This window comes from Pinus tabuliformis, chromosome 4_1 (genome assembly GCF_031772625.1).
Source record: "Pinus tabuliformis cultivar Carrire ecotype Pingquan chromosome 4_1, CPIR1, whole genome shotgun sequence".
Taxonomy (NCBI): domain Eukaryota; kingdom Viridiplantae; phylum Streptophyta; class Pinopsida; order Pinales; family Pinaceae; genus Pinus; species Pinus tabuliformis.
The window spans coordinates 609,166,141-609,181,189 of record NC_142303.1 but is presented as its reverse complement, the minus strand read 5'-3'; the positions used below and the strand labels follow the sequence as shown (position 1 = coordinate 609,181,189).

The window sequence follows — 15,049 nt, the reverse complement described above, 5'->3', positions numbered from 1 at the left end:
TGGATCGAAATCAGGGCTCCATTTATTAAGATACAGTCCTTGATTTCCCATAAAATACGGCCCGTTTCTGAACACCAGATCACGATCTTCTTTGGATGTAAATTCAAAAATGAAGTAGCCTCGTCCCACAGCATAACAGATCACGTTGTTTTTCAGCTGAGGTCTCCAGTTTCGCTGAATCCATTCGTCCGTGTTTTTTGTGGACGGCCATCGGCCCATAAACTGCCCTACCAGGCCTCTGTCAGCCAGAGCAAGAGCGATTTTGATCGATTGTTCCTCTGGAAGTGCAATCTCAGGTATTTCTTCCAGTTTTTTTATGAACTTCGGCACTTCTGAAAACTGGCGTTTCTTCCCTTGCTGCTTTAAAAGACTTCGGAAAGCTTCTTCAGAAGTTGATGGAGGGGTGGGAGCGGCCTCCCCACCCCCAGGACCGCTCATGGAAGCGACGAGTCTCGATGGCGGCTGCAAACCTAGTTTGAACTCCGCAGGGCAGAGTAGAACGCGCGCGCAAAAAAAATAACTTTAAATGATTTGTTGCCCCAACTCCTGGGTACATTTGTTAATCAAGGGGACTATCGACAATAAGCTGGCACTATCAACCCACAAATGGACTATAATGAGAATTAAAGGCAAGATTAAGGCATAGAGGTTGTGAAGAAACAATGAACTCTGAGCTTAAGGAGGATCAATTTAGGTTGATCGTGTATACATTCACCTCGAGGCAAGAAGAAATGAATTCTCACTTGATTCCTGGGAGGGAATTATTTCAGTGCATTAAACATGAAAGGCCCTTCCACGCTACTCAATATGGAGCTAACATTAGTTATAAGAAGATGGCTCTGGAGAGTTTATGTAATGTTGATCGTTGTGCATTCCCTTTGAGTCATAGATATGGCTTCTCTATCGAGAAATGGTGTCAGTGACTCATCTGGGAAATCCTTTGGTCAATTCTGGCATGAGGTGGAGGATATGATTTCAAGGATCGAAGGGCAAATCATTTCTAAAGCCCGGTCTCATTTCACCCTCATATCGAACTAGTTGGAGGGTTTGAGAAGGGATGCAGAGAATGTCCAGGAAACAATAGAAGTTATCATGACAAAGATTGTGACTTTAGACACAAAGGTAGAGACCTTAAATGAGAAGGTGGAGATTATTGTGGTGTCTATTTTAAAGGAAGTATTCAGAATTGAGGAGGGCGGTGCCAATGAACCACCGCGCAAAAAATTGGGAGCCTCCCCTTCATATCTCAACATGTAAATGGATATTCAACGAGAAGCGAAGCAATAGGAACCTGAGGATGAAAGCCAACTGGGGGATGCAGAAGCGGAAGATATGGAAGAAGTTGCATAGCAGACCACAAAAGGAGTTGAATAGCTAGTATATAGCAGTAGTTTTTTATTGTTTATGTAGATATTAATATGTTATGCAAGTATGTAAATGTTAATGGAATTTTTTGGCGGATGTATAAGGAAAATCATGTAGAATATCTAGAGAAGAAGAATTTGAAATTTCACTGTCTCTGGTCAGAGCAGTTTTGGAGGAATGAGGAATTGTTATTGCTACCAAATGTAATGGTTCTGGCCAGAATCCAGATTGTTTAATAGAATTACGATTGACACCAATGTCCCAAGAACCAGATGAAGGAGATGCAAGTAAAGAAAGTTGGATACCGTAGAGAAGAAAAAGAAAGCTACATCACCAATCTCGCCAAGAAAGACGAGGAGCCAGACAATTAGAAATTAAGAAATTATAGGTCCGATAGACCAATTTGGTCTCAGTGGACGTTAACCATCATCATCATCATCATCATATATATATATTAAAAATTAAACAAAAATCATTAAAGAAAAAATTAAAATTAAAAACATTAAGAAAAAAAACATCAACGGGGCTAAAGCTTTGTCAGTCGGGAGTCGAAGGGTCATCGAAAGGTCGGTAGAGAGGGCGTTTGCTGGCAGAGGGTTGATTCCCATAATTTACTCTCGGCCAACTAAAGGGTTGTTGTAGGGCCGACAGAGTGGGCGTTTCAGCCCCCGCCACAATGCCGTCAGAGAGAGTGTTCAACACCCGCTCCATTAGCAATGCGAAGACCCTTCAACCCCTAGCTAGAGGAGGACCCGTCGTTGATTTTTTTTTCAATTTTTTTAAATTATTTTTAATGCTTTTGTTAAAATATATATCTATATATATATATATATATATATATTACTTTTAGTCTTATTTTAATATTAAAAAAATTTCTGGATGCGGGTGTTAATTCCATAAGTTAATATGATTAGACGAAGCGATGGCGGACGGGGAGGCCACATGGCCCCCCGCAGCTTTTCCCATGCCACCCTGAATGGAATTCATGGCACCTCGCAGGAGCCATTTAATGCCTGCGCAAGCCGAGGCAGAGCCATTGCCCACATAACAATGGAGCCGGAGAATTTTCCTGTTATTATGCCCCTAATTCATTGCTTGTCCTCTGCAAGTGGGAGAGCCGAATGAGCGCACCAGCACTGGCCGCAGATGTTGGATGTTGAGTTGTATTGATTTGGGGAATGGCTTCCACCATTCCCACACCAACCTCTGCAATTTTGCTCACAACCTCCATCCCTCTGAAATTTCCTCGCATAGCTCATCTGTCAACTCCTCCACTGTTCCTGCTTATACTTTCCATGTTCCCATATCCACCATGGTCTGCCATCATATGCGCAGTCGACGTGGGGGCACGCAAGGCGGACATTCTCGTTCCCCCGCTCTGCCTAGCCCTGATTCTGCTCCCCCTGCCTCCTCTGCTGATAATACCCACCCGCACAGTTTCGCAGGCCAGTACCCAGATATGCGAAGTGGCAGAGGCAGAGCCTGGCTCCATAGCTCAGGTCGTGAAGCTGCAGTTGTTCACACTGCAACCTTTCCCCTGCCTCCGCATCCTGCTCCTCACACCACGCAGTTTCGCTTTTGTAGTTCTTTGAACCGCCCTATTATCATAGCTACTGTCTCAATTACCATCACGGAAGAGACTGAGCAGCATGTTCCCCTGGATAATTCTACGGAGGAGATGAACAGAGCTGGCCCGAGCAGCAGGAATCGGGGCAACAATGGTGAACCAGAAGCTGATGAAGGTTGAACTAGAAGGCATGGAAAAGCTATTGCTGGTAGTCAGCATGTTGAGACGGGCATACACAGTTACACGCAGGCTTCTGATAGCCGTCAGGGTGACACGTCAGGCCTGCGTGTTGAGGCATGCAGCATGGAGGAAGGCCATCAAGCGCTGGGACGTGGTGAGTTGGACAACCCGGATGACTGGGCGTGTCCAATTGTGGAGGAGCCTGCTCCGGAAGACTGAGCGCCATGTGTCGTGCCAGCCAGGTGGAAGTTTTGTCATGTTCTTGGTTTAGTTTATGTCTAGTCTTATGTGTCTTCAGGATAAACTTTTGGTCTGGTTACCTTGTCTCGGTAATGCTTTGTTTAAATTTGCTACCCCTGTGTGGGTTATTTTTGGACATTTTTGGACTGGTTTCCCCTCTGTTGGGGCAGTCAAAGACAATTATCATGGATGTGTGCTGATTGAGGCTTGGTTCCTCTGTGGCCAAGCCTCACTGTAATTCCCCTTTTTGTATCATATTAATAGATTAACCTTACTTAGAAAAAAAAGATATTAAAAAAAATTAATGTTCTTTTCTTTTTATTTTTGTTATTTTTTTTCATTTCTGTTTTGTTATATATATAATGCTTTTTGGATTTATTTTTTAAAATTTTATTGTTTTTCCTTTAATTGTATGTTTTATTTTTATTTTTATGTTTACTTTTTTTCTTCTTTTTTTTTTGTTAGTTGTACTTCAAATTTCATGTGAATCATTTTCTTTTAACAAGAAAAAACAAAACAAGATATTAAATGTCATTATTTTTGCATATAAAATTCATAAAAATTTCATTAAATTTGTTGTTTTTGAAATATTTTTTATTCAATTTTTTCATAAAAATATTGTATTTAACATGTGATTTTTAGCAAAAAAGTCCTCAGATACGCATGCTTTTAATTATATCTATATGCAAAAGAAGTATTTTTTTTCGAGTGTTTACAATTATTATTTTTTAATGACAATTATTTTATGTGTATTGAAGTATTAATTATCGATATATAAATATATATAAAATCTTAAATTCCAAATATTAATTTTATCATTTTTTTTATCTTTGGAAAAAAGATTAAAAATTCCATTATTAAAAAACATTGCAAAGAAAAACAAAAAACACAAGTTTGGAAAACCCTTAAAAAACAAACATCTTAGGATGAAAAACAAGAAGAGGAATAAAACAACTTGAAAAATGGTTAAATAATCAACATTTAAAAAAAAATATATGTGCATACTTACGTCATAAGAAAATTTAAAGTGTCGTTGGCCATGATCAAGAGGAGCGATGTATCTGAGGAGAAGAATTACGGTTTTCTATGGTGTTCTCTTCACTGCCACGGAGAGCTTGTATGTTCTTGCGTAATTCTACAATTTTTTACTTTTGGATCTCAATTCTAGACAAACGATGGGGGAAGGATTCCTCCATGCATTGGATCTCTCGCACAAATTATTAGATTCGTCTTCCTTGTACGAATCTCCTTCTGTAGCGGGGATTTTTTTTCTTAAGAAAGGAGAAAGGTGTCCTAGGCGACATGTGCCTCCCAACTGTGATAGATTGTACTCTCTCACCTGTGGATCATCAATTTTCTCTACATATTATTATAATATTCAACTTTTCTTGGGACATCAATAGTGTTTTTGCAATCAACATGATAGATTTCTCCTCTTTGAGCATGATCCCCTAGTTATCCATGCCTTTTATCGTTAGATTCGGTTTTTTTGTGGTGATCGCAGGCTCAAAGGCCTTGTGTTGGTATGATATGTCATTTTTTCTCAAAGATCTAGGAATTCAGACCATGAAGTAGTGTGCCACTTTTTTTCTAAAGCTAAAGGTCATGGTCGGGGCTTTTCTTGTTGTAATACTGGTCTTGTAGTTTTCGATTTTTCCTGGAAGGTGACAGGTGGGTTTCTATGACGAATCTGGGTTATTGTTCCATGTCCAAAGTGGATCACCCTAGAGGATGTCTAGGCTACCTTTCTTCCTTGGTGTCAAAGAGAAAAAAAGGGTCCATGATAGATTGATCTATTTCTAGTTGGAGAATGGCGACGAAGGGTAATCAAGGGAAGCAAAATTCCAATAACCACCTAGGTGGATCAATGGGTCCTTTCTTCCTTAATATGCATAGTCTTGAGGTTGCAGGAAGCAAAAATGACCGTGACAATCTATATCTGATAGTGAAATATCCTTTCCCAATTTTAGTTAAATCCCTCATTGGGAAATTTGTCATCATAATGGTATGGGCTAGGGATTTAGTGAAAGAGCTAAAAAAAAGATCTAAGAAAAGCAAGGGACTCCAATAAATCTTTAAAGTATGATATGTGCAGGGAAATCAATACAGGATGACTCCAAGCTGCAAGATTATGGCATTTAAAGTGACTCGTCCATCATATTAAACCTGAGGTTATGTGGAGAATGTCATGGATCTAGTAACCTTAAAGGTCCAACCTATTTCAAGGATGTGGTATAAGGGAGGGTTTAAGTGCAAAAAGCTTTTGAAAACCTCCCCAATGTTCTTGGTCCCTATATTGTGGAACAAATGAATCAAGTGCCAACATTGACAATAAACCTGCTAGAGGTAAATGAGCTCCACTCTGAATTTCAATCCAAAGCAGTCATATTCATAACATTGGATATTTTCCACTGGGACTGAAAACTACGATATGCACCTATGTTGGAGGGAATTTTTATTGTCAAATTTGATACAACAAAAGATTTGAACAATGTAAACTTTGAAACGGGAACTATAAACTCAAAACAGGAACTCTGGCCAAAAAACCCCAAAAAAACATCAAAAACAGTGCTAAAAATGAAAAGTGTGTATACTGGAACGATGTTTTTTTTTTTAGGTGTCAATTTTGAACGTGTTTTAAAAATGGCAGTGACTACGAAATTTACTACGAAATTTTCGTGCAAAATATAGCTTCAAAACGAAAGTGTTGATACTGGAATAATGATTTTTTTTTTAGGGTCAATTTTCAAACTTTTTAAAAAATGCTAATAAAACCAATTTTTTATGTCTCAAACAAAGTTAAATTTTAAGGAAAAAACACATTAATGTTTCTGGTAGAATATCATTTTTCTTTCCTAAGTATAAATTTAACATGTTTTCAACCACAAAATTCTAGATACAAAAGAAATTGAAATTTTTTCAACTATAAAACTAAAAAAACATGACATTATGAACAAATTATATCACTGACACTGCGCCCACCCCCCCCCCCAACCCCCGCCCAACTGTACCCTTCCCCAGCCCCCACCCACCCCTGCCCCCGTGCCCTACCCCTACCCCCCCCCTCGCCCACCCCCTACCCCCCCCCACCCCCCCCCCCCCCCCAACCCCCTACCCGCCCCGCCCCGCCCCCCCCCCCCCCCACCCCCCCCTCCCCTCCCACCCCCTACCCCCCCTCCCCACCTTACCCCCTACCCGCGCACCCCCCCTTACCCCCTACCCCCCCCCCATCCCCTACCCCCTACCCCCCCCCCCCCCCCACCTTACCCCCTACCCGTGCCCCCCCCCCTTACCCCTCCCCCAACCCCCTACACCCCCCCATCCCCTACCCTTACCGCCCCCCCCCCCCCCCCCACCCCCGCCCACCCCCTACCCCCTTCCACCCACTCCCCCCCTCCCCGGCCCACCCAGCCCCCCCCCCCCCTCCCCAGCCCCCCCCTCCCCCTCCCCGGCCCACCCCCGCCCACCCCTCCACCGCCACCGCCCCCTCCACGCCCACCCCGCCCACCCATCCCCCGCCACCCCCCCCTGCCCACCCCTCCACCGCCACCCGCCCACACCCCCCCCCCCCCCCCCCCCCCCCCCCTCCACCGCCACCCCTCCACCGTCATCGCCCACCCCTCCCCCGCCACCGCCCCCTCCCCAGCCCCCCCCGCCCACCCCTCTTGAAAAAATGTCTCAAAAGTGCCCTTGGTGTAGTAGTAATGCTAGCTTTAACAAAGCTTAATCAATTTAAGTTATTCCATTCCACAAAGAATGTCATCTTCCAGCATGCTTATAGCTTACTTTTCCATTAGGGTAAGGGAATTTTCCATATCATAAAGGCCATAGAGGCTATGGTTAGTTTCAACCGTGTAGAACTAAATGTCTCTTAATAAACAATGAGATCAAATAAGGAAAGAGGAAACAATCAAACTGAAATCAAGAAGAAAAATATGATGGAAAATAAATATAAATGTTCTTCAATGGATACCATCGAGAAATTAATTAGAAAGAAACAAAGTGATGATCAACATCTCTCTAACTTACTTAAAAGGCATTGAAAGAGCTTAAATAAAAATTATCAATACTGGGATAGGAATTGCCGCCATGAAGTTATTTACCTCCTATTCAATTATTGAATCAATGAAACAATGGATTAATGGCTTTGAGATATTTTTCTTTTTTCATGCATATTCATATCCAAATAATAAAGAAAATTACCGAGAACCAACAAATGCTTATTCATCTGGGATTTTAACGTCCATCCCAAACCCTCATAATCTAGTATTACTCTGTCTCTAGGGTAAGGGCGTTCTCCAGAAGGTTACAACTCACAAAGGAAGACCATGCATAAGTAAATGGTCTCTTAAATAAACAAAATTTCAATGGCCTCTTACTATCGTGGACGAAAGAACTAACACCATTAATGGTTACACAATGAATAATCCCAGTGACAATGGAGCATAAGACAAGAAAATTGAAACAAAAGAATATGTACATTGTATATTTCGTACAAGTGCAAAGTGACATGTGGTGCTGCTACATGTCAATAATGTTAGCCCGCTGAATGCCGGATTTGACATGTGACACTCGTGCTCTGAGATGTGATAATATACCGATTATTCTTAGATGCGATTCACATTTTTGAATGGAGCTAACATAGGAGCACATAGTTGCAATTATATTACATAACGCACAATTTTTATCATTTTTCACTCCGTTTTCCAAAATTCCGTACAACCTGAGTCATCGTAAACCCACAAAGATGGAAGGCTGGTTCTGAATCCATGTCTGTCAGAGCGAGCATTCACTCTCATTTGATTTTGCAGAGACCCAGCAGAGGAGAGAATGGTGAAAAGGACCCACGCTGAGGTATTTTCTAAAGAGAGAAGAAGAAGAAGAAAATTTCCAAGGGCATTTCCATGGGCCAACTGGGATTAGCTGTGGTTACAAAAGGCGTAGGAGCAGCCTTGTATGTGATAATGCTAAGGGACCTCTGTTCATCCACCCGGGGATCGATTAGAAACCCCTTCGGCGAACCAGTTTTCAAAAACAAATGAAGGCCAGGTCTCCAAGCTGGCTAACCAGTTTTCAAAAAGAAAATTTCAGAAACGAAAACAATAAAAACCCATGGTGAAGAAGTAGAGTAAGCGGGACGGTTTCATCGCGCTTTCCATCGGTCTATTTTCTCAGATCAACTAAGTTGCTAGTCAAATGTCACTATTACCATTAGTTTATATATTTATAATAATCAATAAATAGAAGATTAATTGATATTTGTCAAATTGAGTTAAATTTATTTATTAGGTTCAATCTATTATTTTATTTTATAGAAGTTTTATTATTTTATTGTATAGAAGTGTTTTATATTTTATAAGGTAGGGTAACATTAAAGACTTGGATCTTCAAGAAACAATGGCCTCAAACCCTTGCTCTGCGGTTGTTAGCGCCATGGAAGAATCACAGGCAGGAGCTTCCGCTTCTGCTTCTTCGCATGTTAACGGCAAGCAAAATGCCAAGCTCGCCCACACGGCTGTCAAATCTACCTTAATGGAGCCTCCCGGAGGTCTTTGTCTGCAGGGGCGGAGCATAAACACAGAAGAATTACGGAGGCACACTGTGATACCTGAGTATTTGAGAAATGCCATGGCCGATGCCGTTCGCTCAAAAGGATTTATGTACGAAGAACGGCGTCATAAAGGGACTGGAGAAGAATGTTCACCGGAGGCTCCGGTTGTAGTCTTTATCAATTCAAAGAGTGGCGGTAGACTGGAACCAAAGCTTAGGAATCAGCTTCAGGATTTAATCAGCCAAGAACAGGTTATGGACAGCGAGAGAGCCGGGAAGACAATGACGGGGAAAGCCTGTATTAACTTTTCTGAAAACCTGCCTGCCCATTCGAGCTGCGCGACAGGGTTCAGTCAGCACGTTGATGTGGATTTGCGGTTCAGGGCGAGGGAAGATGGGAATCTGGTGACGTCCGAGGTGTGCCTGGGCATCTTGAATAAGCTCATTTGGAGATTCGATGTCAAATGGGGGAAAATGAAGTTCGCATACAAAGTGTTTGAGAAAAGTCCTGAACGAGATGCTATTGATTGGAATGAGTCGCTTTCTGGTTCTGTGAAGAATGGGAGAGAGGACGACGCACTGGAGCTGTTCTGGGCAATGCCTGAGAGAAATGTGGTCTCATGGACTACCATGTTTACAGGACATGCGCAGAATTGCTGTATGGACAGGGCACTTCTGGCCGGAAGCAAGCAGCGAATCTGCTCCTCATTCTCGCCAGATTTGCTTGCAGAGGTTCCTCTTTTGATTCAGCCAGATCTGTTGGAAGAATCTCAGGAATTTCAAATCCAAGTCAAACTACTGGGCAAGACAAGAATGCATTGGGTTCGAGCAACAGATCTAGTCCAGGATCTTCTGCAAAAACTGGAACGCCGGATGGGGATCCCCTCCTCCTTCCTCAGATTGTTATATAAGGGTAAGCAACTAATGAGCCCCCTTCCTCTCTCTTTTTACAGCATTCATAAGGACGCCTCTATCGAGGCTTCTTTTCGTTTAAGAGGTGGTTCCTTTGGGCAGACCTCCTCTGCCCCTTCTTTCTCTTACAAAGATGCAGCTAGCAAAGACGCTGCGCAGCCACAGTCCGCTTCGAAAGCAGCCCACCCAAACGGGGCTCCAAAGCCTTTTTTGGTAGATAAATCAGAGGAAATTCCTTCCATCAATTTCTCTCACGCTGAGATTGAAAATCGTTTACAGATTTTTGAAGAATCAGCACTCATCTGCAGATTTAATGGGCTTTGGCCTCGCACAGCAGATCTATACCAATGGATCCACTCCACTTGGACCAAAAAAAGCAAGATTTACTTATGTTCAAAAGGATTCTTCATTGTGGTTTTTGACTCAAGTGAAGATTACCAGAAGGCCTTAATGGGAGGCCCTTGGTTCTGGGGTGCGGCTGGGCTCTTTCTCACCCCCTGGTTTCCAGACTTTGACCCTTCTACAGCAGTCATCACCAAGCTTCCCATTTGGGTCAGGCTCCCGAATCTTCCAGCTCATCTATGGCATGTATCTGTTTTCATTGCCATTGGAGATACTTTAGGACGGTACCTGGCTGTAGACAGCTCAAGAAAGGAAAATGGTCTTTTTACCTACGGCAGACTTTGTGCAGAAATAGATATCAGTAAAGGACTACCGGATCAGATTAATCTCAAGATTGGAGATTTCCACTGGACTCAAACCTTGGATTACGAGAACACAGCCTTCAGATGCCGCCATTGCCATCAAACGGGGCACCTCCAGAGTACATGTCCTCAGTTCCTCCAAAAAAAGAAGAATCTAAATCGCAAACCCAAAGCCAAGCGCTGGAATCCTTGTGAGCCTCCCCGCTCAATGGACGGTCTAGATTTCTCTAGTTCGGATGAGGAGGAAACTGAAGCTGTTTTGCAGAAGGATGAGGCTACGGTAGCAGATGTGCAGAATGATGTGATTCCGATAGACACTCCCTCGGGTGCTCCAGCAGTCTCCTCTGACCCTCAGTTTTCTCAGAAACGTACTCATTTTTCTTCTTCCTCAGATTCTGATAAGGAAATTCTGCCGCCAGTGCAGAATAGTCTACAGATTGTCTTGGCTCAGCCAAACTCCACTGGGTGGGTCAAAGTAAACAAGAAAAAAGGCAAAAAATGTCGTGTGGCTGGAAATGACTCCTCGGGGTAGTTCTCTGAGCTGAGTTCTTTCTTTTTGTTCTCCTTTGTCTACTTAGTCCTTTCATGGAATGTCTCTTAGCGCGAGGTGGATAGCCTATCACCTGTGGCTCCCTTGCTTTTCTGCTTCGCTTGCTTGCAAGCTTGTTTGTACTATACTTTTCTTATCTTAATAGAATTAGTCTTTATTCAGAAAAAAAAAAAAAATAAATAAATAAATAAATAAATAAATAAATAAATAAAATAAAATAAAATAAAATTTTATAAGGTAAGTATTTATTTTAATTATTTATTTTGGGATTAATCACATTGTTAGGATTTGGTCCATGTTTCTAACTAATTAATGGGCTTCATATTTGTCTTGAGGATGAACCACATTAGTTGTGGTTTAACCTTGTTATGAGGATGAACTACATTAATTGGTTCGAAAGGTCGACCAAATTCTAACAATATGATTAATGTGAAAGACTGATATCTTCATTATAGATCACAAAAGTCTTAGATTTAATATTTATTTTCTTTCACAATTATATAAAGATATGGTTTTTTTACCAAATTTTTTGACCATCCTTAAATATAATGGTGCATGTTTTCTCACTTACTAAATTGAAAAATTCATTTATAAAATATGTCTTATTATACATCCAAATAAAATAAACCATACAGAGTATATCAATTATTAATGTAATTATGATAAATATATTTGTGTTCCTATTACTTTCGGAATTCAAATCCTATTTGAAAATATCACATGTACAGAGATAGTGTACATATATTTTTAAAACATTATTCATTACCAAAAAGGGCACACATAGTTGAGTTATCTGTCACTATTTAATAACACTTACATAAATCTTCTTCAAGGTAAAAAGAGTTATCATTCATTCTCAGTGTAAATTAGGGTTAACAGCATTGAATATAATATCGACACAAATACTTATTAATAACATTATTTTTTAGTAAAACGAGATACATTCAACTCATTTGAGGACGAAAATAGAAAAGTAGTATAAGCAGCAAACCGCAAAAGAGCTGCTGCTGCCCACTACATTTCATACGACGGCAGAAAATATTTTTCAAAAACAGCGGGGAGAAAGCACGTAGAAGTAAACGTTAGGGATGAAACATAGTATAAGGAAATGGGTGGATGAGGAAATTTTGTAGAAGAAAGGAAATGGACGTATAATCAAGCAGGTGCAGCACATTGTTCCCGAGCAAATCCGACTTGAGAATTGGGAACATCGAAAACGACACGCCAATTCCGTTGTTGAACATTTCCTATGATGGACCGAGAATCAGTGCGAGAGAAGGCCAAGCAAGAGAGCCCCGATTCGACTTTCAACAGAACATTTTCATTCGGCAAAAGAAGGTCGACATTATTATCCAAGTGCAGTGTTATGGTGGGAATGTCGACTGAAGACGAAGAAGAAGAGAAGTCATAGCAAGTATCCAATTCGTTAATGGGTATCGGCTGCAAGTTAGGGAGCTGCCCCTGAAAAGCGTCTGTGAGAGCCGTATAAACAGAATCAACGAGATACGTGATCGCTGTTCCCGAGTGGAGGATCGTTCCTTCGCCACTACCAATATTTGTTGCCGGCACTGAGATCCTTGTATCACCAACGCTGATTCCCATCAAGTTCACGAAATAAAACGTCGGGTTTGAGGGATCTTTTATCAATGTGGTGAATTTCAAACCAGGAGTGTTCAGGGCAGCTTCCTTCCCAAGCACAAAGGATCCCGAAGATGCAGATGAGCTGGGAAGACAGTAAGAAAACATTCCGCCAAATAATTCGCTAGTGGACGGATGATTCAACAAAGAAAGTGATCCGCCCCCCAATCCCATCAATCCCGGTTGCGTCGATGTATGGTCGCCTAGCGAATCTGCACAACCGAATGAGAAATAGGGAACATATTGATAGCCGAGGATGATAGCATCCGTAGCAAGTAAAGCGTCCGCCTCTGTGTTATCTCCACGCGAAAATTCGAATTGACATCTCAATTTTTCCCCGCAATTGCTACCAGAAATTTGCTGACATGACTGAGAATTGCGGGCGCGCAGCGGCACCCCTGGGCCGCCCCGCCCCGCTCACGCCGCCTGTCGTGCGGGGCGGGGCGGCCCGAGGGTGCCGCTGCCGCGGAGGGGACGGGGGAGGGGGAGGGGAGGGGTGGGCAGGGAGGGGGCGGTGGCTGTGGAGGGGTGGGCGGGGGGGTCGAGAGGGGGCGGTGGCGGGGGATGGGTGGGGGGGGGGGGGGTGGGCGGGGGGGCCGGGGAGGGGGCGGTGGCGGGGGATGGGTGGGCGGGGTGGGCGGGCAGGGGGCGGTGGCGGTGGGCGGGGAGGGGGCGGTGTGGGTGGAGGGGTGGGCGGGGGAGCCGAGGAGGGGGCGGTGGCGGGGGAGGGGTGGGCGGGGAGGGGGCGGTGGCGGGGGAGGGGGGGGGCGGGGAGGGTGTGGGCGGGGTGGGCGGTGGCGATGGAGGGGTGGGCGGGGGGGGGGGCGGGGGGGGGGGGGGTGGCGGGGGATGGGTGGGCGGGGAGGTGGCGGTGGCGGTGGAGGGGTGGGCGGGGGTGGGCCGGGGAGGGGGAGGGGGGGAGTGGGTGGAAGGGGGTAGGGGGTGGGCGGGGGTGCGGGGGGCGGTAAGGGTAGGGGATGGGGGGGTGTAGGGGGTTGGGGGAGGGGTAAGGGGGGCGGCGCGGGTAGGGGGTAGGGGGTAAGGTTGGGGGGGGGGGGGGAAGAGGGGGTTTGGGTGGGGGGAGAGGGGGTAGGGGGTGTAGGGGGTAAGGGGGGGGGAGAGGGGGTAGGGGGTAAGGTGGGGGGGGGTGGTGGTAGGGGATGGGGGGGGGTGTAGGGGGTAGGGGGTAAGGGGGGGTGCGCGGGTAGGGGGTAAGGTGGGGGGGGGGGGTAGGGGGTAGGGGGTGGACGGGGGTAAGGGGGGGGGGTGAGGGGGGGTGTAGGGGGTAGTGGGTAAGGGGGGTGCGCGGGTAGGGGGTAAGGTGGGGAGGGGGGGTAGGGGGTAGGGGGTGGACGGGGGTAAGGGGTTAAGGGTAGGGGGGGGGTGGTGCGCGGGTAGGGGGTTGGGGGAGGGGTAAGGGGGGCGGCGCGGGTATGGGGTAGGGGGTAAGGTTGGGGATGGGGGGGGGGAGAGAGGGGGTAGGGGGTAAGGGGTGGGGGCGAGAGGGGGTAGGGGGTAGGGGGTAAGGGGTGGGGGGGGGAAGGGTTTGGGGGGGTAGGGGATGGGGCGGGGGGGTAGGGGATGGGGGGGGTATGGGGTAGGGGGTAAGGTTGGGGGGGGGTAGGGGGCAAGGGGGGGTGCGCGGGTAGGGGGTAAGGTGGGGAGGGGGGTTGGGGGTTGGTGGTGGACGGGGGTGGGGGGGGGTTAAGGGTAGGGGGTGGGGATGGGGGGCGGGGGGGGGGGGGGTTAAGGGGGGAGGGGTCGCCGGTAGGGGGTTGGGGGAGGGGTAAGGTGGGGGGTAGGGGGTGGGCTACGGGGGGGGGTAGGGGTGGGTGGGGGCTGGGGAAGGGTACAGTTGGGCGGGGGTTGAGGGGGTGGGCGCAGTGGCGAGGGGCGGCCGCGGGGAGGGGTTGGGGGGTGTAGGGGGTTTGGGGGGATTGGGGGGGGCGGGGGTTTGGGGGGATGGAGGGGGGCGGGGGCGCGGGGCGCGGGGGCGCGGGGGGATGGGGCGCGAGAGTGTGGGGGGACGGTAGGGGGTAGGGTGAGGGAAGGGGAGGGGGGTGCGGGGAGGGGGGGAAGCTTAGGAAGCTTCGTTCAAACAGAAAATTCAGCTGAAAACAAACATCTAGCGTGGCATGCAAAGGATGGACCACGAAGAAATACAGAGTTGGCGAGCGAAACAAAGAGAAAACACAGATTTGATGGATGCAAGGAGTACAATAACTTGGTAATCATATCGAGGGATTTGTCATCATCATCATTTTCGGAGATTGGATCAGGCGTGTTACTTTAATTATTAATGTGTAGTGAATCCAGACAAGAGATCTCTCGTGAGAGGAATAA

General features: G+C 45.7%; 1 protein-coding gene across 1 annotated transcript; it reads right to left on the bottom strand.

The window, feature by feature from the left end:
- Window positions 1-12,223: 12,223 nt before the first annotated feature.
- LOC149177481 (aspartic proteinase nepenthesin-1-like) lies at window positions 12,224-12,814 on the bottom strand. Its single transcript, XM_089421765.1, has one exon. It carries the CDS (start codon window positions 12,812-12,814, stop codon window positions 12,224-12,226), a length of 591 nt encoding a protein of 196 aa, XP_089277891.1.
- Between the last annotated feature and the right edge of the window lie 2,235 nt (window positions 12,815-15,049).